Here is a 27,185-nt window from a genome sequence, read left to right on the forward strand (position 1 = left end):
GATACCCTTTGATATCAGTGCAGCCTTAAAAAGTGGCAGGGGATTTTTCCAGAGCCCTTGGTGTTATTTTCACCTTTTCATTGCAATCGATAGTAACAGCACCGTTCCCACACAGCCTAGCGAGGGCACGTTTAGGCTAACACTGACCACTTCCATTATCCCACCAGTGCCTTCTTTTGCTCTCTCTCCTATACGTAGTTCAAATCAAATACTTATTTCAAAAGGATATATTTATTCTTCTTTAAAACTACCCTTGGATGTGAAGCCCAAAAAAGCTTGTGGTCATTTAAGCAACCATTGTAGCGGAGCTAGTGCCTATGCAGTTGATGTGTAGAGCCCCTTGGTTTCCCTGTGCTCCTCGAGCCTGCTTGCTTAGTGAGGCAGGAGCTGTATTTGTGCTCCACGTTTTTATGCAGCAGCTAAGGCAGAGGGCTCTGGTTCATTACTCCGGCTCCTACAGTGCAAGCAAATTATAATAGTTTAAACACACTTTGGTTTATTTTTAGTCTGAAGGATAAGAGTGTGGGCAAGCTGGAACCTGGAAAACTGGGCAGAGAAATTCTGATGGTTTAGCTTTTTTTCTTCTTCAGGACCTTTGTGGCAAGGAAGGCAAAAAGAGGTAGCGGGTGAGAAACATGGGCTATAGCTCATGTAAAGGTCCTGACTCCTGCTAGACACAACTTCTGTGGAGGAAGGTTTTGTACTGGGTGCATCCCCGGCATGGGGGACACGGAAGGGAGTTTGGGCACTGTAAACATGTGCCTTGCTCTGTATCTGTTTGTTTGGTGAAGTGGCCTTTAGCGACAGCCACTGTGCCAACCAGGCAAAGCTGCCTCTGGGGAGCAGGACGGAGCTGACGCGGGGTAACCCAGGGAACAGCTCTGCCTTTTTTCCTTTGGTTTCTGTATGGGGTTAAGGCAGCGGGGGAGGCTCAGTGAGTTTAAGGACAAGGCAGTCCCCAAAATTACTCATCTTACAATTTCTTTTCTGTCTCCTTTTTCTATTTTTTTCGCAGAGTTAAATGTAAGGGAATCCGACGTAAAAGTGTGTGATGAATCGTCATGTAAATATGGAGGAGTGTGCAAGGAAGAGGGCGACGGCTTGAAATGTGCGTGTCAGTTCCAGGTAAGGGCTGCTCACCTTTTTTGTTTGCCGTTTCTGACCAGTCTTTCAGGTGTATTGAAGTATTTGTAGAAACACTGCTTTAAGAATTTCGCTCATCAACAGGCTTATACAGTCTAACCATAAGCTCCTTTTTTAATGGCACTGATTGGGTCGGTGTGCGACTGAACTTCACCAGGGTGTGCTCAGGGAGCAAGTGGAGAGCTGAGCATCATGTTAGCCCTCCCTGCACAGTTTTGGTAAGTCAGCCAGCAGCACAGACCGACGTGGGGAAGAACGGAGGGCCACCGCGTGTGCCAGGCACCCCACTTGCGACCGGCACAGGCAGAGGTGGGGAGCGCTGAGTGACACCCACTTTTTGCTTCCCCACCTTGCCTTGTCCTGCCCCAAGACCCAAGATGGGAGAGGAGGTGACCCAGAGCGGGATGCCCAAGCGTTGTCACACACACCAGATGAAGCTTTGTAATTTAAATGCAGTACTTATTATGGATTGCTTACTCTACTACCCAGTATTCAGAGGATTCTTCCCCACTCTGCTGGTGGCCAAATGTGACCCTGGAAGATCTTAAGGCATTTTGAAAATCAGATAAGAACAGGAACATCAGTGATCATAAAGTTTATGAGTGAAAACAGTGAATTAGTCCCAGTCAAGAAAAAAACAACCTATGGAAATTTGATTAAAAATATCCTCTGAACTTTTAAGAAGAAGTAAATAGCAGGTTCAGTTTGCTTTGTTGGTTTTTGAGCCTTTAGTTTACAGTTTTTTATAACTATCATGGCAATCCTTCCTCCCCTCCCGCCCCATACTTTTTAGAGAAGAGAGAATACTGAGGTTCTTTCGTTTTACAATTTATAACCAGGACAAATATATCAAATATTATGAGGCTCCTGGTAAAACTGGAAGAGGTCGCAGTGTTATCAACCAACCCTGGAGTAGGCTATCTTTCAGTGTTTTAAAAATAATCGTGTTTTCTGTTTCCAATAAATAATAAATCAAGGGGAATCAGAATAGCAAGTGTGTATGTGATCTTACACTGGGTTTGGATTCCAGTGTTTCAGAACTGGCTTTTGATGTGGTGTCGTTTAGGTGGGTACCTGTGCTGGAGGCATCCTGTGGCTTACGTCCCATAAGAACAATGGGACCTGACTGCCTCTTAAAGGGAGAAAAAATTCGTAGGAGATGGGGTTTATTCATCAGCCCTAACTCTGTCTGTAACTTTTATTTATGAAAAATACTAAGATAAAAACCCAGTAATGATTAAAAAAGAGGAAAATAAATTCAATCCTAGGCTAAGCAAAGGTTCCATTATTTTCTGTTGGTAGTACATTTTACAACTTCCTAATATCCAGGTCACAAAGACCAAAAAAGGAACTAGCCCATGTGATAAGCTGATGCTTTGTCTTGAAGAGCCCATTTTTAAAACCAGTATTATTTTTAAGCTACTTATAAATTTACTTGCACTTCTTGAAAAATTTATCCTATACTCTAAGGAAAGAAGTCTAAGGATGAGGAGAAGGTACTGTATTTTTCAGACATAGCAGGTTGAATTCTTCCTGTAACTCTCACCCTTAATTATTTGTCTGCAACTAGCAGCACCAAAATAGCCCAGACAACAAACACCCAGCCTGAACTGTTAGGTTTTCTACGTGCAAGACTATCTGATAGCTAGCTAATTTTTTTTCTGACGTTGCAAGGTTTTGAAAAGGAATTCGACACATTTGTGTACGGCAGTTCAGCTGTACACGCGCTGGAAAGAAGAGGTGGGCATGTCAGCCTGTTCTCCCATTTCCTATTCCCCACAGCTGGAACAGAGCATGTGGATAAATGCACCACTGCTCCCAGCCAGCGAGGCATTTCTTCCACTCTTAAAACTGCAGTTTTTTAGAAAAATGCAGGCTAGCAAGAGAATTGCCTAATTAAAATGGTCTCGGGTCCAGGTGCTGGTCAGGTGCGGATTTTCCTGCTGGAAGGGGACTGGCCCTGGGTGTGAGGCTACAGCCCACGGCTCCCCTGGCTGCCTGACAGCGGGGCATTTTGGGGAACAGAGGGGCACGGCTATTCGCTGCCGCCACCCCTGAACTAAGGCCAAGGCTGGCAGAAACCATCCCGCAGATTTTGGAAAACACCCAGAGATCACAGTTCCTTCCCAGGCATCACCGCTCCTTCCTCCTCCTCCTTATCTGCCACCACTCCTGGCCTGGCAGCATTTCTCAACTATTTGGTCTTCTGAAACTTTAAATATTAATGAGTCATAGGTTTTTCCTCCTAGGATCCCCTTTGGAGACGACTGGCTGCCAAATTTCAGTGTTGTCATTGACACAGCTCTAATGTCATGGCAGCAAGAGCTCTGCAGGCCGCGACCTCTCTGAACACCTTGTAGGCTTTCGCTGTCTTTTGCCAAGTCATAAAGCGAGATTCCGAAGTTTGATTCCCCAGAATCAGATTTACAAATTAGACCGTAGGAGAGGCACTGAGGGATTCGGTTGTGCTCTGCTTGCAGTGACCTTGATGATATCCTGACTTTCTTCAGGCCTAGCCAGGAAAAAAAGGATAACTCTCTGTTTATTATAATGCAGGTGGGGGATAACACATGTTCACCAAAATTTTGGAAAGATATTTTGCTGTAATTTGGATGATGTTTTACAGAACCCAAATTAAAAACTGATTAACACCTAGTGAGTGTATTATGGACTGGTGCGGGGAGGGAGGTGAGAGAGAGCTGGTGCGAGGCTCTTTTTCGATCTCAGTAAGAAAGGCTTGACAAGAAATGGTTTAATAAGGTAGCTGCTTTAATAAGACAGAATACGAAAAGGAATATAGCTAGTGAGTAAACCTTACAACCCTCAGATGCTGGGCACCCTGTAATCATTCAGCATCGGATGGAGCCCGGATGGATTTTCCCATGGCACATTGTGCAAAGCAGATCCCATCCATGAAGAGATGTTCTCCCTTGTGGTCATTTGAGCTGTTAGAGGACTTCCTCACAAGAAAAATCCTAAAGGATGTTTGCATGAGAACTTTTGGCTGTACTGTACTATATTCCTAAAGTCTTACCAAACTGTAATAAAAGAATCACTTTGCCTCTCATTTTCTATCTTCTGGACAGAAACCTGTAACTTTAAAACATCACACAGCAACTTTAAGATTGAATAGAGAATTATCTATTGGAAAGTATTGTCCCCCTCAAGAGTTGCCTGTTTAATTATTCCCTAGAAGTGACAGTTCAGTATAAGATGTGACAGGACTGATGGCTGTGGCTGAATGTCTGAGAGCTACTCATTATGGGAAAGTATTACAAAACTGTTAGAAATAATTTTCAGAGCTGGCAGCATGATTTATTTCTGTCCATGCATGCTTAGTTCATTCTCAGGTGGTCATCTATGGCAGGATGACAAAGGAAGGAGGATAATTCCCTTCAAAATTATGTTTTAAGGATTGAGTATTTTGAGGTTTGTGTATGCCAAAGCACAAAGAAACTCTTGTGGCAGAGGCTGTCATTTGGAATCTGGAGAAGAAACTCTTGTCCTTTTGGAGCAGTTTAACTTAACTAATGTTGCAATTTCTGTGTGAACTCTCACTGGTTGAACTATACCAGTTTAATCATACACTTTATATGGTCAAGAAATTTGTGGCTAGTCTGTGTATTTGTTCATTGCTTCTTGTTGTTGATTTTTTTTTGCCTTGGGGTTTTGAAGGTGCAAAAGGTGTCCAGAATTAAAGTTACCATTGCAGTCCCAAACAGGGCAACATCTCCTTTTCCACGCAGTGAAGTGGGGTTTGGATCTCCCATTCAGCAGAGACCAGTGCAGCACTCGCAGGTGTTAGGCAGGTTGGTGGTCTCAGGGGGTTTCCCAGCATTTTAATGCACATTATACGTACAAGGGGTATATAATCCATCTTTCTTAGAATGTAAGAATATAGCGAAATACAGGCTACTCCTGCCAAAGCCATTCTGAATGATAAATTTTCCTTTCTTCCTTTCTTTTTATTAAATGTACCAATGCTACGGACTTTGAGCTAAAATTTTTCAGTATAGTAATACAAAAGCATTATTATAGTTGTTGACCAAGTAAAACAGACTCATGATGATCATGAATTTAATGGGGATGGTGACTGTTTTCCATCTCCCTTGAAAGATCAGCCTATGACCCAGAAGATCAGCAAATCTCCCCTTAAGCACTGTTCACCTTAAATTTTCCTTTGCTCAGTTTCATCCCCCTGTGCAGAGTCATACATTCTTGTATTATCTTGAAGAATTTTTCTCCTTCCTCAGTGTTTATCCTTCTAATACTTCTAGATACTTGTCATATTCCCCCTAGCCATTTCTAAGTCCCACCATAGTTATTTTTTTCTTTTAATCTTTCCTACTGAATTCCTATGTTCAGCCCGTACGGAGTTGGACTATTATTTCAGTGATCCAAAAGGAATACATACAATGATATTGAGAAACTAATATATTTTAAATCTTCCTTTAATGAACAGGGTTATAAGTTACAGCTAGTAATTCATATTTACACAACTCTCTTCCTGTATATTAATATGCAGTTGAGATTAATCACATCATTTGGTATGACCAAGTTACTTTATAATTTCTTTTTCAGTGTCACACAAACTATATTCCTGTTTGTGGATCAAATGGAGACACTTACCAAAATGAATGCTTCCTCAGGAGAGCTGCTTGCAAGCATCAGAAAGAGATAACAGTGGTATCAAGAGGACCTTGTTATTCTGGTATGTAAAACACCACTTTGTGTCACTAATGAATCATGTTATATGGTTAGCTCTTTAGTTTTGCCCTTAATTCCAGAGATTTTAATTTTCATGCTTTTCATAGAATGAAATAATCTGGAAACCCAGATTCCCCTTCAGCAATGGAATATTTTTATAGAGAAGAAATCTGATATATCTTCTGATATGCTAACAGGTTAATAAATAAACATTAAAAGTAGAAATACTTTTCTGAGAAAACAGTTTGTGAATGCTTCTGTTGTATGTATAGAGGAGCCTTGATATTCATCAAAAGGCTTACAATAAATTTGGAGCAGACTCCAAATTAGCCAATTCTTTAGGACTCATTTTTTGGATGTACAGGATTAGTGTGACATCCAGCATGTGACACTGATCATCATGACTAGCACTCTACCTGTATCCAAGGCATCGTCTTTGACTACACTTTGGGTCATTACATTGAAGGTATGCATAACTCTTACAAAATCATTTTACCTCACATTTCTAATGGAGTGGCCTTTTCTGTCTTTCCACACACTTAAAACACAGATTTTCCACACGCTTAAAATACATGGGACAGGCTTTTACTGTCTTGAATATTGCAGCACGCTCTTGGACACAGAAACTTTAGCCACCAGAGGTCTTCTGAACCTCTGGACAGATTCAAAGTTGGTGAGACCAGACACATGGCTGCCTTTCTCAGAATTAAATTAAATGACTCTGTAGCATCAACAACTGCATTCTTTGGTACCTAAATAACACACCAAAAAATTTAAGTTGTGGGACATCCCTTATCTTTTGATACACAATAGTTGTATGTAACCTAAGCAAGGTTACACCTATGTGGCAGCCAAAAATGTGGCTATGGGTCAGGTGCACACTCCTAGCTAGCTTTATGTTGGCTAGTCTGGTTATTGATGACAATTTAGAGATAGCAGCCTGGAACTCACTGGCAGTTGCGACATCCTATCTGAAAATTAGGGTAAATATATGGCCAGTGTACCTAGGCCAAGTCCTTGCTGCTGCCACCCCCAGAGCTACCTCATTTAAATGCAGCGTGGCTGTGTTTTACACGAACTGCTCTAATGCCTTTGACTGCAGCAAAGACCTATACTGAGATTTGGGGTTGCTTACTAAGGTCCAAAACAATCTATGATGTTGGTCCTAATACTGAAGGAAACCTGCGGTTTATGCCCAGCTCAGCTGCATAATTCCAGCAAACCTCAGGCAGATGACTGAATCTACCTTCTTTCCCAATCTCCCACCTGTAAATTATCTCCAGATACTGCAGAAATAGGAAAAAAATGCATTACAGTTTTGGAGCACTCACATATTCCTCTAACAGCACCCAAGAAGTATGAAGGTTTGAACTGAGGTTGTATAAGTAAATATTTTTTTTAATTTCATGCCCAAATTATTTTAAGAAACAGACTCACAGCATGGAATTTTCTTTCCCTCATGAAACTGAAATATTAGGATGATGTTTTGGGAACAACAAAGAAAAGTGTTTCTTTTTATATGCGTTCTACCCTACTAAGAAAAAGACATTTCGAAACGAAAAATTGACTCTTCTCAGCCTCAGGTTGCTGGCAGCTAATTACTGAGTTACTCAGCTAGTCTGGGATTTTTTTTTTTAACCTTCCTTTTCTTTAAGTCCTACATAAAACCCAGGAAACGCAGCATAATTTTTAGCACTTAGTGTAATAGATCAAGACATGTGCTGAGACACAATTGACCAGAAAGTACTGAAAACACATTTCTGAAACTGAGGATGTGATTCAGGCTGCATACTGCATTTACACTGCTGCAATTTAAAGTGCTTCGACGGAGCTCTACCAGAACGGTACCTGCTGCTCCTCAAGTGTCTGACGCGCTCTGGTTGGTGTGAGAATATTGGATGATAAAAGCCATCACCTGGAACTTCTCCATGCCCCGCCTGGGATCATGGGTCATCGAGAAGTCAATATATTTGTACTCTTGATCTGTAACACATATATAAGGAGAATCAAATGCCCAAATTAAAAAATCCTTTATAGACCCCTATTAATTTTCACCAAGTGCCTCTGAATTTGCCATGAAAATGCTTTGTTCTGGGACATCATTGGGAGCTAAGTATAGATTCACTAGTTTCCTATCAGAATTTCGGTTTTTCAAAGCAAAGCTTCATCCTGGTGGGATGCACCTAAGCCGATAGGACAAAATTCCCCCATAGTATTGTAACAACTATTTAATATTTAAAGTACGTCAGAGCTCTGAATCTCATACAAGAATGAAATACTTCCTGTTTGCCAGGGATTGATACCCTCTGAAGCTACAGTACTGGAACAGACTATACTGAGTGATTTAGTCAGACCTATTTCTTGGCAGGTAACATTTTGATTAAATTTTTATTGTCATGGGTGATTTAGCAGCATATTTATATATTTATTCCCTTTGTCCAAGTGCTGTCAGAGTTGCAAGATCCTAAAATAAGCAATGTTAAAAAAAAGAGTGCTTTAGGAATGAACAAAATGAAAGTTTTTACATTAAAGATTGTGTTTTAGAGAAATGTAAGAGAGGTGTGGCTGATGTTTTCAGGACTGCATATACAGGTCTTAACATTGCCAAAGCCCATTTTTCAGTGAAGGGACATTGGGGTTTTTTCAAATATCTGGGTTTACAGAGGTGTTTCTGTGCCTAATCACCCCTGGCACAAGGTGTGGATGACGAGGGTCTGTGGGTTTTAGACAATGCATGTAGCCCCATGTTGCAATATACAGAGAAACTAGGAAAATGAGTGAAATGCAGCTTTAGTGTTCTCTTCGCCTAGTACCTTAATATACCTTTGAGAAATGATGAGTTAAGTCAAACTATATACAATTTTGGCCTACACCTAACCTGGCCTTTTGCATTCATAAAGGAATCATGCGGTCCGTGACTGGATGGAGATGAACAGGGCTGCAAAGCAAAGTTTTTGCTGGTAGTACTTCCCATCTTCCACAGCTTCTCCTCCTTGCTCTGTGGGATTATGCTGTGAACAAAAGCAGAGTGCTGTCCCAGCCTTTTCCTTTTTTTTTTTTTTTTAATTTCTTACCCTTATGAGTTGCCTGTTTGCAGTTCAGCCCACAACCAAATGCAGAAGCAGGACCATCCAGCAGGGCAGGGGGACATGGCAGGATCTACACCAGGACTTGATCAGCTCATCAAGGGTGACATTACACTAAAATTCATTCATGTTATGCCATCTTCTACCAGAGGTTATCCTGAACTGGCTTGCTAACCAGATTTAAGAAACCAGGAAGGGAGGGAGGTCAGGGTGCTCAGAGCGGGGAGGAGTGTCACCAAGTCCCTTGATTTCTTCTGCCTCCTTTTGTTGGTGAATTTATTGTCTTCTATCAGTTTAAATAAAATAAATTAATTTAGTAAATAAGAAATACACCTTAACAATTCATTTCTAAGAATCTGTGTTCCTGTTAGCCCACATGCAGAGCCATGATTTTGACTGCTGCCAGATTTATATTATATGCACATGAAAATGTAACCACACAATGATGTAGTTGATATATTGTACTTACAGATTCTCAGTGTACTGTATATTTTTGGAAGGCACAATCCACCGCTTGCTGTTGGGATTTCTAAGGGAAAAAAAAAGGCTATTTGCAGAACTAGAAACAAACCCTATATCTCTCTTAGATTTAAGTAATTATTCTCTTAGGAGTGGCTTTAACTTAGTGTTCTTCAGTCTGAAGTAATCAAAATCTTACCCTAAATTTGAATGCACAGGTTTTTACAGTAAATGTTTTTGGTTTTTTTTTTGTGGGGGAGGCTTACAGTGAAGCATAATTAGATGCACACACTGTCCTGAAAAGAAATATAATAAGCTCATTTTAATCCTTTTGAGGGAGTTAAGGAAGAAATTCTAGGCAACTCACTTCTAGATTAAGTGTGAAAATAACTCTTTATGCTCTTGCAAGAAAGCCATAACAAACCTGAAAACCTGCTGTAGAAACATTTATTCATTCTGAGAGCTGACCAAGACCCTTACTCCCAGATTCAGTGCAGTACAGGAGCTTTCCTCTCCAGCCTGTGAGGAGGGTTTGCGACAGCACAGCGTCACCGTTCTGTCATCAGGAAATGTTTTGGAAGCAAAGAAATAGGCTTATCCAGACACATTTAATATTTAATTTCGTGTACTTTTTTTTTTTTTTGCATGGCATGATTAAGCAGGGAATGGCTACCAGGATCAAGTGATAGCAACCAGTTTTCCCCTGAAGATGTCAAGGCAAATGGACATTCCCTACGCACAGCCTGGCAATGCAGAGGTTAAAAGCCTATCTCCAGCAGCCAGAGGCCTTGCAGCTGCTGGCAATTAGGCTTGTCAGCATTCCTCCCCAAAAGCCCCTGCTGGCATATCAAAATCAAGGGGAACTGCTAGCAGGCAGCTCTGCTTTTGGAGGGTGAGGAGCAGGAGCAGGAGCAGGAGCAGGAGCAGGAGCAGGAGCAGGAGCAGGAGCAGGAGCAGGAGCAGGAGCAGGAGCAGGAGCAGGAGCAGGAGCAGGAGCGCAACTAGAACTAGAACTGAATTAGAACTGAATTAATTAGAACTGAATTAGAACTGTTGCTGCTGGGAGCACTGGGGTGGCTGAGCTGGCATGCTCCTTCACAAACCGCTTTTGTGCAGTGACATGAGCTCCGCTCCATTGCCATCGGCGGGAAGTTGGAGCTTGCTTTGGTCTTTGCTCCGGCTGGTGGCTTGAAATGGGCTGTGCGAGGTTTGGATCTCTTCCGAAACACTGGTCCTTGCGCTGCTGCTTGGAGATTTTGAGGCCTGTGCTGCTGCCGCAGGAGCTGATGGAGAATTGCACCGCACTGAGGGAAGGGGAAGTTAAAAGCTCCCACCGAGCAATGTAATAGTGCTCTCATTGCCATGTCTACTGGCAACTGTGGATCAGGATGGTCTTCTTTGGTAGCAAGGTCTTGATAATTTTATCCAGTCTTTACTTAGGGGCACTCTTGTGTACCTAGGGTTAAGCTGCAGCAAGCTTGCGCTGTCTCACGATGGAGAGGACTGCTTTGTTAGCTCTGTTAACTGGGAAATCCAGGCTAACAGGGAACTAGGAGTTGAGATAGCAGCTGCCCTTTCTGTCTTGCAGCTCTGTCTCGTAAGATGAGTAACCAAAGACAATTGAATAAAGGAGTCAACATTATCCAGGACTTGCTCAGTGAAGTTTATGGAGTGCTGGTGTGGGAAGACTAATTTCTGCTTAATGCAAAGAAGTGGCACATATGGTCTTTGTACTAAAAAAACCCACAGCTGTATCCCAAAAGCTTTAGGGGAAATTCCAGGACTTGGGTATAAAGAGTATAGTAACTCTTGGGTGCCGAAGTTCAGATGCTGGAAATCCCTTCTCAGCTGTCAGCTAAGCCTTGCAATACCTAAATTCTGCAAATACATCATTTTTTGGCTTTGTTTCCTGGAGAACGGTGTGCAGTTTTACCTTTGATGTGTCAAGAGGTGTTCTGTTTTGCCCACGACTGAATAGCTGCTGATCTGTTTCTTACACAGATCCAAAAAAGGTGCGGTGTTTTTGTTTCTTTGCCTGCCACTCTGGGAGCAGGATCAGATAGGTTTGCTCTGGAGGTGCCCACTGGATCACCTGGCCCACGTGAATCAAATGGAAGGGTCCGCTTACTTAAAATTTGGCAGTGAAGTGTTTGTCTTCCTGTTTGTACTTAGCAGTTTGGAGCTGTTGGCCCTGAATGGCTCAATTTTCTTGCTAGTTTGAGTTAAAAGCCATCCCTCCTGAATGAGAAAGGCTGCAGGCTTTTTTGGGTTTGGAGAGTGTACCTTCTGCCTCTGCACCAAAGCAGACCCATGGTACAGAAATGGCTCCTGTTCAGAGAGAACAAAAAAAAAGGGGGGGGGGGGAATTCTGACTGCAGTCTGTTGCTTACAGCATTCAGATGCTGTGTCTGATCCAAGTGCTTCTTTATGTATTTTATCCAGAAACTCCTTCACGGATAAGAGCAGCTCACAGCAGAAGCCTGTACATTTGTGTATAAGCATATTTTTACAAGCCTGTTTGGAGAAGGGTGGCTTAAGTAAAGAGAGAAGTCAATCACTCACTCTCTAATTACTGACCTGTGACTGGGGGGGATGCTGTTTCTGTCCAGCTTCCTCACTTGTTTTAGCATCTTTCTTGCCAGGTCTTGGTGCACGGAGACCACTTTTGGAAATCCTGAAAAGAGCAGAGCTGCTTGTCCAAGTAAGCTTGCAAAAAAATGCTACTTTTTTAAGCAGCAGCTGCTTGGGAGAATCTAGCCAAGGCTCAGAAAAAAGCAAGGAACACGGGCTTAGTTTAGCATGGTTACCCTGGAGACAAAAGTCCTAGCATAGCTCCCAGGCTCAGAGGGGAGGCACGAGCTCCCAGTGAAAAGTTGAAAATGATGCGGTGTTATAGAGGATGACACTCTTTTTTTATGGTTTCTTGAGAATCTGAAAGCCCAGAGAAGTGGGAATGCATCTATCCTGTTACTATGATGTCCTGCCAAGTGGAGACAGGGTTGCCTCTGGACTTTATGTATATCAGCCCAATGATCTATAGAGGCGGGCGGTCTGAGCATCAGCTCTATCGTTTACATGGCTCTCTCGTTACAGCTCGTACTGTCTATGTGATGGTACTTCCCCTGCCACCCAGCACGTGCCCCTCGTGGCATAACTGGAGCCCCTCGTGCTGGAGCTGAGCGGCGTTTCTCCCCTCAGAGCTGAATGCACAGAGGAAAGCAGCTGGAGAGTGAGAGTTGGAAATAAAAACATGGAACAAATCAAGTTTCTTTGAGACATTTTAGCCTTTGGTTTTTATATGAATTACATGTCAAACTTGCTCATGTTTGTATGTCAGCCTTCTCTCCCCCAGAACAGCTTATGACACAATTTCACCACTACAAATAAACCTATATACTTACCTCATATAAGTAAACTATACGCCTCCGAATTTCTTAGTGAAGAAATACTGCATCATAAGGCGTATTTCTCAGTGATTTCATATGGGATTGTCTGCTTTGTCAGTAAAGTGGGTCACTCTTGATGGAACAAGAGCCCTTCTGTTTTTGCGTTGATTTCTGTAAGGTAATAAGCTCAGTCTATTAGACATGGAACAGTGGTATAGGAGGAAAGAAAGGAAAATTTAGGCGGAGGAAAAAAACCTCTCTATTCCTGATACTCCATGTGACAGGAGATTATTTTTAATGTGTGAAGTGACCCAGTAACGTGGAATTTCACACTTTCATCCACGCAGTAGAGGGAATTATTCTTAGAAATATAGCTACTGAAAGAAAAGGGGGGAGGGAACTGAGCAAATGGATGGTTTGGTTTTTCCTCTGATGCGAACAATGAGCTCATACATGGAAGTAAGAACGCCGCTCCTCCCTCTGTCTGGTCTCCTTCTTTCGGATTTGTGGAAATAAATTCAGCTGCCTTCTCTAGCATCAAAGCAGGCATGAAAGGAGAGGTGTGGGATGAGCAGAGTGTGTGCTCTGCTCTTTTCCTCAGCCTCCAGAGAAGCTGAGCTAGCGGGCATGGGGAGCAATTCACTGATGGTAGTTGCCGTCCCATCCTTGCCTCTCCGCCTCCTTTGAGCAAGAAAGACCGAGGGAGGTTTGTGGCTCAGGACGTGTGTTTAAAGGGCTTGTCTTTACTGCCATGCTAGCTGAAGACGCTGTGCAGAGCGCTGCCCAGCGGGATGCACATCCCCGTGCAAAATCCCTAACCAGCTCCATAATGCTCTGAAGTGGAGTTAGTTGGCCTGGGGTGGTGAGGAAGCTCAACTCCTGTTGACGCTTGAACTGCTAATGCAAAGGGGATGCAGCCACGAGCTGTCACTCATCAGATGCTAATCCAGTCAGTCTAATGTCAGTGAAATAACTATGCCATTAGAGCATCCTTAAACGAAGTGATTGACTCAGCTGAGAGGAGCTATTTTGTCGTTAGATGACTTAAGCCAACTTTACTTTGAGGACTAGTTGTCTTCAGAGGTACTTCTGCAGTCGGGTGATTTACATATTCCTCCTTCATGTACCACTCCCAGGCCCAAAGGGTAAAAAAAGAAAAATATATATATTCCAAAAATCAGACTCTATACTCCTCATCTCTTTAGGAGATCATCAAATTTGAATGTCTAACAGTTGAAAAAAGGGTAAGAAAGCAATTTAGTTTTCATTACTGAATGATGCTGTTCCTTGGGTAAAAATATCTTGACAGGGAAGAGAGAGAGTAGGGCACGGTAAGCATGGACAAACTGTATTAAAGGATGCCAGGCTTTATGTGGGATGTTTGTTTTTACACCTGGCTCATAAAATGTAACACCTGTGTAATGTTTTACAGTGACAAGTTCCTGAACAAACAGCTGCTCCTGGAGCAATATTTTCATTTGCTTTCTTTTTTTTTCTCCCCCTCTGTTTCTTTTTCAGATAATGGCTCTGGGTCAGGAGAAGGAGGTGAGTACCAAACCCCAGTTATATTTGCTTTTGGTCTTTCTTTTTTACTATAAGTGTGTCAGTTTTGTGTATGTGGTTGCTGTATACCACATCAATTAAGGAAAAATTATGACAACTTAAAAATAAGCTTTAACATTGCAGTGTTATCTGACCATCTCAGAACAGTATTGGTATAGGAATAGATTGTAGTGTGCATTTGACCAATGTTGTTCTTTCAGATTTGACCTATATAATTTTTCATTTGTTGCCAGCAACATAGTGTAATATTTAGATCCCTATTTCACCTATATTTTGCTCCTGGAAATGTCCATCCACAATAAATTTCTTACCTTTTTTTTTCTTGCATTCATTTCCTTAGCGTCTACAATGCCTAGTTATTACTTTATCCTTGGGCAAACATGTTGCCTAAAAGATATAAAATATATAACAATTGCATTATAGTGTCTGTTTTTATCAAATATTTCATGTGTTTCTGTTCAAAGCTGTATATTCAAAGAGGGGATGTAGCACAGCTGGTACTAGTAGAAGTGTTCCTGTCTTTGAACATCTCTTAACCTTCTCTGAAGGATTTAAAAAAAAAAAAAAAAGTAATTTTACCTTAATTCTATCTTTGATACTACTAGCAAGAATGCATATAGAATGAAAAATGTGGGGTATAGATATATACAGACACAGAAAAGCTGTTTTGCTTTTAGGCTGTGCTTGTATTAAGTGTTGCAGTTCATACTGATGGGACTGAGTTTTGAAATATAGGAAATCTTGTATAGCTACATGAAAATGTGCTTTTGTGGAAAACGATCAATGGCATCGCTGTGTAGCTAAACATAACGGTTAACTTTCCCAAAATCAGGAGCTAGCTCCCTCTTTTTTCCTGTATAGAGTGAAGGGGAGGCATTTCCCTCCCCTTTAATAAGATGCTATCAGTAAATTCCTGGGCTGCTGCTAGCACATGGCCATTCTCATCTCTGTTTCCTTTTGGAGCAGTGTCTGAAGGAACAATTCTCTGCTCAAACACTGCCTCTTCTTACCTTCACTGGTGGCTCTTTTCTGAAGCTCTTCTTCCTGAGATTGCATCACGCTCTTTCCCCAGCCCTGTTTGCTTCTCCTTCCCCCTTCATTACCAAGCCTGTTATTCCACTACAGCTGCTCTCTGCAAGCCAAGCGTTGCTTGCCTCAGTACTGCTATGCAGTTCTTATAAGAGGCAGATGACAGTAATTTAGTCCATGTCTGACTTTTATTTTTGCAACAGTTTTAGAAACATTTGAATGCTGTTGGGATTTTTTTTTTTTTTTCAGTATTTCCCAGCTGGATACAAAAATCCTCATTAAAGTCCCTTGTAAATGTTACTGTGTTGGTCTGGAAGGGATTGGCAGCCGACTGACAGATGTGGGGATTCTTTGTGTAATTTTATGAACAGTTTGGAGAAAAGTAGACCAGAACATGCTTCATTTTGTTGGTTAGGTTGCTCATTGAAGAGGTGAAAGGTCCACGTTCAAGTATACTCATTTTTTGATTTGGGGCAGGAGAGTGAACCCAGGTCCACAGTCTCTTGGTAAGAGAGATCCAAAATGGGTCTCCCTTTATCATTGCTGTTGGTTTTGTTCTCACTTGAAATAGTCATTGAGCCTGGGACAAAGGGAGTGGGAGGAAGGATGCATGCTATGGAAAGGCTTTGTTAGCTGGGACTCAGGGTGCCAATGAATTTTAATTATTTGTGCAAAACCGAATGGCATTGGTTGAGTAGATTTGGTGGTCCCTCCACACTACCTTGTAGCGGTGGTTAGTGCATTGTCTTGGGAGGTGGAATATGTAGGTTTAGTTCACTTCAGGCGGAAAGAATTGAATCTGGGTCCCTTGGCCCCAGGTGAGTATCTGTACTGCCTGGGTATTGAATAAAGAAGGGACAACATACTCACTACCTCCTCCAGCAGTTTGGTGACGTGAGCCCTTCATTTATTTGGCTTTCTCCTGAATGCCTTTGGGCCAACTGAAGTGTTCCCATTTCTGTTCAGTACTAAAACAGCTGGGTTTAGTTCTTAATTTAAGATAGAAAAAATATTTTAGACAACCAGAAATTTAAAATCCTGCTTGGCACATTACTTTTTTTGGATACATTTAGGTATTTAGGATGAGAGGAAATGGCATCAAGTTGCGCCAGGGGAGGTTTAGATTGGATATTTGGAAAAATTTCTTTACTGAAAGGGTTGTCAGGCATTGGAACAGGCTGCCAAGGGAAGTGGTGGTGTCACCATCCTTGGAGGTATTCAAAAACATGTAGACAAGGCATTTCAGGACATGGTTTAGTGGGAATGGTGGTGTTGGGTTGATGGTTGGACTTGATGATCTTAAAGGTCTTTTCCAACCTAAACAGTTCTATGATTCTATTTGTGACACATTGAATTAGTACTGTCCCTGTCCACCTTCCTCACTAAACTGGGTGTTGGGTAATACTTCTACAGAACAGTTGGCTAAGTCTTTAGCATGTTGAGTCATTTTCTGTGTCTGAAAGCAATCCTTCAAAGGGTGGAATCCACTCTTGCTTTGATTATTAAACTCTGCTCTGGCCAAAAACTCAAGGGTATTTTTGTACTCACGGTATTTTTGTATCTGGAATTGTTTTTGTTCCATTATTCAAGTAACTGTAAAAGTGTTACAAGGAGACATTAAAAACATCAAAGACTTATTACAAGTTAGGGGAATTTAGAATTAAAACCAAACTTCTAAAAGAATGCTGAACCTATTGAGGAGGGAGGTGTATTGTTTGGGATCCAGACAAGAAGAAAGGGCAGGAACCCGGGCAGAGGATGACCTGCAGGGTAGAAGTGCTCCCTGGTGCACTCCACAGTCCTGCCTCCCTGGTTATTCCAGCTATAGGACTGACTGGAGCACAGCTCCTTCCTGGCCCAGTCTTCCCCATTTTGTTTTGGAGGAAGCCAGGATATGCTGAGATTTAATAATCACCCAGGCCTGATAGTTTAATATGATACTCTTGGCTAAGGGTGCACAAATGGGAACCAAATTGCATGGGGAGCTTCTGTGCCCTGTGGATAAGGTACAGCTACTGCTTTTAAGTACAAGGAAGCAGCACTGAAAGTGGAAAAATGCAAGGATAAGTGAGAGAGAGCCAGCAAGTGAGCAAACATGCTAGCTTAATCCCAAAATCAGTGTTTGCTATGTTTCCTAAACACACAATTAGTGTGATTGTGTATGCACCAGTGATGCTTGCACACACAGAATGGATGAGTGCAGCTGCTTGTATATGTTCGGGAAGCATCGCGATCGCTGTGCAGGAGATGTACTGTTTGCTAGTAGATTTTTAACTGTGAAGAAAAGTACTGGGAAAGCGCCTGAGTTGTGCTCTTCAGTTGCTATAGCTCAGCCTGTGGCAGTCTCCACTGCTGAAATTAGCTGCTTGCCTCACATGCAGCTGAGACTTGTGCTAGTGGTTCACACTGTTCCCTTTCGTTTTCCAGACGCAGAACAAGCTCATTAATGATTCTGAAACTTGACTTGATGCAGATTTTTCCTCCTACTCCCAAACTGTATGATGTTAAATGCATTCATTTTTATGTAAAACAAAAAAAAAAAAAAGATTTAGAACCAATCTAAAAAATCAACAGAAGTCCTCTTCCTCAAAGACTATTTCAGACAATGTCTTGCCTTAGAAGTTCTCATGTGCCACAAAAATGCTAAAGACCGTGGAACTACTGATCCAGGTTCTCTCCTAAATCATGTTTACTGCTACAAAGATACTCGATTTTAGGAAAAGAATTAAGAGTGGGAGAATTTTTTCAGTACGCCTGAATGAGATGAAGGAGTATAATTTTTGGAGTATAATTTTTAAGGGTGACACAATTGTCTAGTTGCCCTCTGACATTCTGGATAAATGATTTCCATTTTCTGTGCTCTGATGGCACAGTATTAATAAAGAGTTATAATAAAATTACTCATTTTGCTCATTTCAGAAGTCTGAACCTTCAATTAGCATAATAAAAATTACACTTATGAAACCAAGCTGTTGATCACTTGTGGCAATGGGTATCCTGAAGCCAGTTCTAAGAGTATGGATTGTTAATTCAGAAATCAGAGAAATTTCAAAAACCTCATTACTCTACAGTTATGTTTCACCCATACAGAAAGGAATGTCAGAGAGTGGGGACTCAGACCTAAGAAAGTTCCTTAGTTGAGGTCACAGCTGAAGACAGTGGGATCCTTTAGATTTGCATTTAAGACATGGGCTTCTCTGTAATCTCATATGAATCATTCTGCAGTTTTCCTGTTCTGAAGAATACAGTCATAAAACCAGCTCCTGATCAACTTTGTTTAAACAGTGATTTGTTAGAATTTGAGGCAGAACTGGTGAAAGAGAAGCTACAGGCTCAGATCCATGTTCGTCTCTGCCAGTTGTAAATTGCAACACTATTTGACCTGCTGGATGTACTTCCACAACTGGTAGACTGGGGCACAAAAAATGGTCCTCAGGCTGTCACGTATACATAAAGAAGGTAGATTGCTAGCTTGCATGAAACATTTTCTTTTTTTCTAACAAGAATTTAATTTTTTTATTTCTCGTAGAACCTGCCAGGTTCTTTCTCCCTGTAAAAAGAACTATGCTGACCCAATAATGTAGCCTTAGAAAGATTAACTTTGGTAGGTTTATATGAATGTGACTAAGGATGAGCTTTTGCAATTTTTTCTTCAAGGTGCTTTCTGTTTGCAGATAGGGTTTTTCCCCTCAAGTTTACAACTTGAAACTAGCCAAGAAGGTCTAAAAAGAAGCAGTCATCTTAGTGATCTTCTTGCCCTCTCACTCTAAAAAGAGCTGGCATTCAGGACTCCTAGTGAGGTAGAAGTCCTATCATTTAGCTGAAGTAGTCTCCATGTTCAGAAGACCTCGGTCTTGTGTTAAAGCCATTGTCCTTGTCAATATTCTAAAAAAGATCCTGGCATGACAACGCCCAACTAGTAGTGAGACAACTGAAAGGGCAATCAGAGCCATTGGTCTAAATTCTGCTTAGATTTACAATCACATCCTACGTTGTTAGAAGAAATTTTGGCCCACTGCAGATGGGAGCACTGATTCTTAAAGGAAAGCTGTTTGAAGACAAAGCTGGTTCCTTTTTTTTTAGTCAAAGATATTGGTGATAAAGATAATTTGGTTTCATCTGGCAGCAGTCCTTATTCGTAAGGCTTTTTTTTGGTACTACTTTCCATCCGGCATCCAGGCATAGTGCAATAACTTTTGAAGGAGAACCTTATTTCTTCTGAGCTCCCAGGTCCCATCTTTGGTAAACGAGCACCTCTGAGCCATTCTTCCCGTGTCCCTCCAAGTAAAGGCCTTTTTTCCTCTCGCTCCAGATAGTCCTTACTTTCTCTATTTGATACTGCCAGCAAATGGCAGCTGCGATGTTGACTTTGTGATATAGTTAGGCCTTTGCGAGGATGTGTTGAAAACCATCAGCATGTGTTACATAGACCATCAAAGAGTTAACAAGTGGTAATAACTTTTCAAGCCAGCTTCTCAGAGACAAATCAGTGTCCTAGAAGAGGCAGGTTTTGTGCTCTAGTAATCAACCAACAAGGGTAAGGTTTCTAAGCATCCTACCATGCCCGTAACATTCATTTTTTATTCTTTTTGTTCAGCATTTATCTATGTACCTAAGCAAAACGCACTTTTGATATTAAAAAAGATGTAATAGTAGTTAGACAGATGGCACCCAATCATTTCAGGCTTTTAAGCTAAGGAAATAACATGCTCGCAATACATATAGCTAAGTTAATTATTATGAAAATAATTTGTTTTGAATTTCTAGTCCCTCTGAAATTTAATAGCTAAAGTATCTTGTGATGAACGTCTAGCAGATTGCATTTAGTAATTAATAAATTGATATACAGTATGTGCTTTTTAGCAGGCTGCCATCTGTTCCTTCCCCTCACTGGGGACAACACTTATCCAGTAATTGTCACACAGTCAGGGAGGTATAAACAGACACAGTTTAGAACCTCGAATATTTTAATTTGTAATAATGCTACTGATTTGTTTTAATGTATTTTAATATGACTGCAGAAATTTGATGGTGATTAACACCCTAGATAGGAGGTAACATCACGTCTTTTAGCATATTTCTATAATGGTGTGCGACTTAGAAAGATTTAAGTGCCGATTCCATCACATGGCTTGCCACTGACTATCACTTTAGCTTCAAATAGCCCTATTTATTTCTGTTGAGATCTTAATCCCTGTAGGTAAAATTAACACTGAACTAAAACTTACAAGAATTACTCTGTTTTCACCAAAGATTCAGCAAGGCAGAGGCAAAGGGCCTGAACGTTCAGGTCTTCTGTTGGTGAAAACTTATTCTAAGCAGGGTTCTCAGGGGAGCTGGAGCTTGGTCGGAAGGGTGCTGGAGCCAGGGGCACGGAAGGACAGATTCCTCTTCTCTCTTGTGTAGGATGATAGATAGCAAATGAGGGCAAGTTCATCTCATGCAGCCTGAACAGGGCCTGCAGAACGGCGTTCGGTGTGTTCATGAAACTGTGGAACACTTCCCTTGGCGTCTGGTGACTTTCTTGTCCTTTCCATTTTCCACCATCATCTAGTCATGCATAATTTCCTTGGTGGTTACTCTGAAGTTTTTGTGTCTTCCTTTGGAGAAAATGGAGTTAGCTGCATTTGAAGCAAGGCAGTGGAGTGAATGAGTATTTGAGTTCTCCAACCAGAGGGTCCTGCGGTGTAAAAGCTGATCCAGCTCTCACAGTATGCCAGCTTTCCACACCATTATCCACAGCGTCATATGCATAGGAGCAAAATAGAAGTTACAGTTGTCAGATGTGTAAAATACCTAACACATCACAAGCGTAGTGGTGGTAGGGAGTCTTACAGTGCACGTCCTCAAGTCCTTTGCTTAAAAGTGCACAGGCTATCCTTATCACAACCACTGGGCAAACATATCACCTTGGCTGGGTTGTGATTAGGGTATCAAACTTCAAACTGCCCTCCTCCAGGCACCTCAGTCACAAATAGACCAGGCATCCTTGTGGTAAACCTGTAATGCCCCTTCTTGCAAAATCAGACTTCAAAGGCTGGTGTCTTTGCTGGAGCATGCTTACAGCTGCAGTGTGTGGTCTATACTGCACAGGGAAAATAACTTTCAGCCAGGTATAGTTCCCTGGCTATACCAGGCCAGGCTTTGCTTCTAAGTCAGCTGGGTAGTTGGATAAGAGAACAGGACCTTCCACACTGGCAAATACTGCTTTTGCATACAATCCAGCAATGTGGTCAAGATAATTCAAGACATCGCTTCCCAAAAATTTGGGATAGCTAAGAGTAGTTGTTGCACTTGCTTTAAATATATACAAAGAGCAAGTTTGCAGCTTTGTTTTAAATTATGGGGACAATCTCCATTTTAACTAACTGTGTCATCAAAGTTGCCCCAAAAATTAGTGGAAGAGAGGGTAAGTCACTAAACTGTTCAGTGAACTGCAGCCCCGTAACATGTGATGCTGTGGACTGTGTTATTTTAAGAGGAATTTCCAGTGCTAGCTGTACTGAAGGAATCACAGTCTGATCATGGTGGGGTTCTTCCGTACTTTAGGGTGCAGAAGGGGATTTGCCATGGCCCTTCCTATTTTTCCAGAATCTTTTTGAGACTAGTTGCTCCCATGAGATACAGCAAAAACCACTATACTCCCCAAACAGATAGGAACTGGTTTTCAGAGGGGCTTTCCCAGACAAGGGGACCTTTATTCCATCTGTACCTGGCTAGTGTATAGTTGCAGCTCTCCACAAGCTCCCCCTGCTTCACTGTGAACAGTGATAAATACAGACATAGAGCAGAGCTCCCTTTCCACCCATGCCTTGGGGCAGACCAAACTTCACCTTGACGCAGACTGATGCTATTGCTTCAAGCCTGATTGAAAGCCTGCAGCAGAAACCCAGCCGTATTACCGCTGTAGGAACACACAAATGAGTTGCTGAGGGAAGCAATTTACTGCTGGCCAATTCCTCTAGAGCTACTGTCCATTTGCAGGCTCCTGCCCTGCAGCTCCTAAGATATAGCTGGCCATCTTCTGCAGAGGAATAATGACTCGAGGAGAAGTGTTAGCACTGCAGCTCAGAGAGACAACTGGGAGTCACAGATCCCATCCTTGTGCCTCATTTCTTTTGAAGGACAGAGCATTAATGAGGTGCTGCCCTGAAACATGAGAGGAAGCTGAAAAGAGGGAAAATGAGCTTTCACTCAACATGAAATTAAGATGTCAAAGAACAGAATTAATCAAGATACCAACGAAAGTGAGGAGAAGAAATTCTGTAATCTTCTATACATCAACATTAGAAGCCTGCATAATAAACAAGAGGAGCTTGAATTGCTTATCTGGGAGCATATTTTGACCTAATTGATATTACTGAAGCCTGCTGGGAAGATCTGATTGATTGGAATATTAAAATTAATGGCTATAACCTATTTAGGAACAATCAAATGTGGGGGAGAAAGGAGAAGGGAGGGGCAATCTATCAAGGGATGCATTGCCAGTTTGGAGACATTTGCGCCAGAGAAACTTATGCTGTCAAATATTAATGGGTTAACTTATTTTAACAGCACACAAGTGGAGTACTGAAAATGTCTGCTACCAATTCAGGCTGAAAAACAGTATTCATCTATTCTGTATGGGCGGGAAAAGCTCTGTTTTCTTGAAGGACTTCAGTCTAAATTATATGCAGTGTCTCATGCTGCTAGTACTAAAACATCATGCAGCTAGTGATGAAAGAAGCTTCTAAAATTTACAGATTACTGTTGCCTAACTTGGAAATGTTGCATCAATACACATTCATCTGTATTACACCTCATCCTGACAGGTGTAAATTATTAGTACCTGAGGTGCAGGTGTTCTTGACTTGCACATATTTATTATATGCAAACAAAACACAGTACAGATAAATAATTCTATATACGTGAGGTCCAGCAAGTCCTGATCAAGAAAAAAAGGCCACACATTTTCTAAAACAAACCTAATTTAAAAAGATAGAGAAAGCAATTTTAGGGGAGGAGGAAAGGAGAGAGAGAGTGAAGTTTACACTGGCTAGCATACAGAACCAATGAACAAGTAGTTGCGGACTACTGTTTATGAAAATGAAAAGGTGTCGGGGCATTCACAGGGAGCAGAACTAAAGCCCATGAGGAAGGGTGTGCGTGTGCATGTCTGTACGTGTTGCTTCTTTTGCTCCATTACAAAATTGAAATGCTAATAGTGCAGCGAAAGTGCTCTGTAAACCATTCTGGTTGTATTTGCAGTCAAGTCAGATAGTATATATAGGATATGATGAAATATTTTCCATGCTAGCAGTACTGCAGAAGGATATTAAGCACCAAATGTTGAAGACGGGTGTTTTGTAACCAGCAGGTCTGGCTGGTTTGCACCTGAAAGCTTTAAAAATGGGTGGTGAAGAATTCTCTGGGCTGACAATGACTTCTTTTTGTCTCTTTTTCTTCAGTAGAACAATGAAAAATAATGTACAAATATTTTGAGAAAAGATAAATGTGGTGATTGGGGTGGCTACAGCCTCTCATTCTGGCATCCATCAGAAGCAAAGCGGTGGAATAGAAGGAGGAAGAATCAACTGAGTACAGAATTAAGGAAGGGGAAAACACTTAATGCCAGTCATCATAGGTTAATGGAAAACCTTTATTGAGAAATTTACCTTTTTTCTAAACTTATTTTTCCAAGAAAGGCATTTGTACCACAGAACATTTTATGTAAGTGTACCACATCAAAACCATAACCTTTCTCACAGGCAATCTCTCATACAAGTCTAAGTAACTAGAGGGCACAACATCCACACAGTGCACATCTAATGTGCAAAAATATTGCCAATCAATGGATTGTTAAATGTTAAGGAATCGTTACAAAATGAGGGCATTTCTAGGGATTTTTCTTGGCCTCATGACTCCTTCCACTGGTGACCTGGGAGCAAACCAGTCAGTACTGATTTGGTCTGGATGACAGAGGACAGGTCGCTGAGCTAACAGTATGCACAAACAGGTGGGATTTTAATGTCTGACGACAGGGTTATATGTAGCAAGTCCAGGATCTAGGTGATTTTTCCTCAATGTCAGCCTCTCTCCTACAGACTGATGACCCTGAAATTGGGGAATAAGGTGGATAATAAAGTGAATGTGAATAATAATGGTCAGTGCAGAAAAATGGCCCAAAATTAATATGATTGTTGGATGTTTTAACTGAAGAATATCATAGATGGTATTTGGCTTTGATGACAACTCTTCTGGAGCAGTGTGTCCAGCTCTTGTACCCATAACTCCTGAGGGTGTTAACATGCTGGGGGTGTCGAGGATCATAAGAACAGCAAAAGAAGTGGAAATACCGCGAATGAAAGCCATGAACAGTGCTATTCTTTTAACCTTTTCAAACTGTAGGGGATCATTTACTGGCATGGAAAAGTGAAATCTGACACTTTAGGTTGGCAAACACAGGCATAGGAATGTGGTATCTAGAAAGAAGGAAAAATCAAATAAGGTGTACATTTGTAAAGATAAAAGCAAATGACCTCTACTGCAACTTAATAGAGTGCTGATAGAATTTCTACAGTGGGAATTTTGTACTAAAGTTTGACGTGTATTAATCTCTGAAAAATGCACAGCATGCTTTAGACAGAAGTTAATTTGAGAGGCTCACCTGCACTATTCTTCATGAAAGCACAGCCCCACAGGTAGGAGGGAGAGATTCCCTTCAGCCAAGATCCAGGAAAATTAGGAAGGACTGTTGTGGATTTCTTTTTCCTATTTACATTTAAAGAATGTAAATGCAGCTGTTTAATTGGTGGTGTTTGATTTGCTGTTGCTACAGCACATAAAGCTGCTATGAGGAAAGGAATCACTTTGATCTCTTTCCATCCGACAGCCTTGTGTAGTCAGCCGTACACCACCACGATACTGCAATTTGTTAAATGGTTCTCAACTCCCTCTGCAGATTTCTATGGTTCTTTTCCTTCTTTTCAAATATCTAGCTCTCCCTTATCACTGTTAAAATAAAAAAGAGGAGTAACTAATGGTAGTGAAACAGTAAGAGTATAGTTTATTTCTCTTTTACTTGGTGAAGAGTTTTGATGTCCATGTCAGCAGTAAGATTGGTGCAGATGTTTTTAGGGTTAGACTATTTGAGATACTAGTTTTACTTTTTAGGATACATAGCATTTCTACCAGTTTCCTGTTAAGATGACTTTTTTTTCTTTTTGTCTTGTACAACTAAAGAGAGTAATCTGGAAAATATACAATAGATGTATGAGATAGCAGCACAGTCTAGTTCTATTGTCGGGAATCAAAAAGGGGGAAAAATGCAAGCAGTAACCTTGCATGAGGATATCTGTAATTAAAGACTGTCACAGAAAATAGCATTCAAATCCCCACTACCTAATATTCAAGGACATTAAAAGGCACAGGGTTTATACATTATCAGTGCCAATTAAGAGTAAATGTGACTGGGACACCTGTCAATGCTGGTTGTGTGTCTGGTGGGGCGAGAATAGATACAAATCACTGAAATAAGAATAAAGCAAGAGTCAATCAATGAAGCATTAGTGTTTTCAGGGATGCTTTTTTTGTCACTGGTACAGTTCTACCAACCTCCAATTGCCTGATTTTGAAAAAGGGAGCACTATTAAGGTTAATAGCTTCAGTATATGATAAATTCATGTTGACAATATACCTGAAGGCAAATGGATTTAGGTAAGCAAAATCAGAGCTTAATATTAAAATCATACTTTCTGTTAACAATACCTCATTTTTTTTAGAGTATGAAGGATCTGGGACAGAAGTTCAGAGAAAACACTCAAAATGTGGAGTTTGCAAATATAGGGCTGAGTGTGATGAAGATGCAGAAAATGTTGGGTAAGTAATAAGTTTTCCTTAACAATATCACTGAAGAAAAGGGGGAAAAATGTTAAAAAGAAAGTACATGATCATCTGCTTGACTGTGTTTGTACTTACTAATTGAAGCTTTAATGCTCTCCAGTAATAATGAGTTTGATGTGTGTCTGTGAAGAGCAAACCATCTGCAGCTGCAAGGTAAGGGGAGAAAACAACAAAGTAGTATATTGGAGAATCTTTATCAGATATTTTTCAAAGGACCTTGATTTGTTTTATCCTGGAAAAAAAAAAAAACAAAAAAAAAAAACCAAAACAAAACCAAACAGGAATGCAAAAGAAATACTGATTAATTCATCCCTGAGATATTTTTTTTGCTATGTTCTGCTTGTTCATGAAGTATTACAGGCAGTTGTTTCTACCAGTGCAAAGCTGGGACTTAAACATTTAGTTGAACTGCTGACCTGATCCAGTCACTCCTTCCAAACTCCGTGTGCCATTTGACCTCTCAGATGCACCCAGGGGAAAACTGATGAAAAGTATCAGCTGCTCGTCAAAGCTCAAAACGAATGATCAAGATTTTAAAGACAATCCATAATGCAGAAGCAGATGCACCAAATTTCCCTACTTAAGGTGCTTGATGGTTAGAGTATACCCTGGCTGTCCAGGCACTGTGTGGCTGTCAGAAGGGGCAGAGACATCATGGAGGAAGGGGGTCCTTTAGACAGCCCCATGAGGCATTAAGGTTTGTTAGGAGGTAAAAGAAGTCCCCTCTAATTGATGGGGCTTTGTTTTCCCACAGTTGTTGTCCTGGCAGTGGCCAGCAGTATGGAAGAAGCTTAACTAGAGTCTGGGCTGATGGCAGGTACTGGGGTGGCAGCTGCAGAGGCAGCGCGTGAAGATGTTCAAAAGATGTGCAAATGGTACGTTTTTGTATACGTGGAGGGAACAGCATCTCAGAATAACAGTGCCTGATCAT

At 41.3% G+C, this 27,185-nt stretch overlaps 1 protein-coding gene across 1 annotated transcript in view; it reads left to right on the forward strand.

The window, feature by feature from the left end:
- The window catches only part of TMEFF1 (transmembrane protein with EGF like and two follistatin like domains 1), a 126,296-nt gene that overhangs the window by 70,177 nt on the left and 28,934 nt on the right, over positions 1-27,185 (forward strand). Inside the window, exons 2-5 of the mRNA XM_075022773.1 lie at positions 1,016-1,125; positions 5,725-5,854; positions 14,300-14,326; positions 26,134-26,230. Coding sequence (XP_074878874.1) covers positions 1,016-1,125; positions 5,725-5,854; positions 14,300-14,326; positions 26,134-26,230 — 364 coding nt within the window. The remainder of the gene's footprint in view (positions 1-1,015; positions 1,126-5,724; positions 5,855-14,299; positions 14,327-26,133; positions 26,231-27,185) is intronic.

Source organism: Buteo buteo, chromosome 3, assembly GCF_964188355.1.
Source record: "Buteo buteo chromosome 3, bButBut1.hap1.1, whole genome shotgun sequence".
Classification (NCBI taxonomy): Eukaryota; Metazoa; Chordata; class Aves; order Accipitriformes; family Accipitridae; genus Buteo; species Buteo buteo.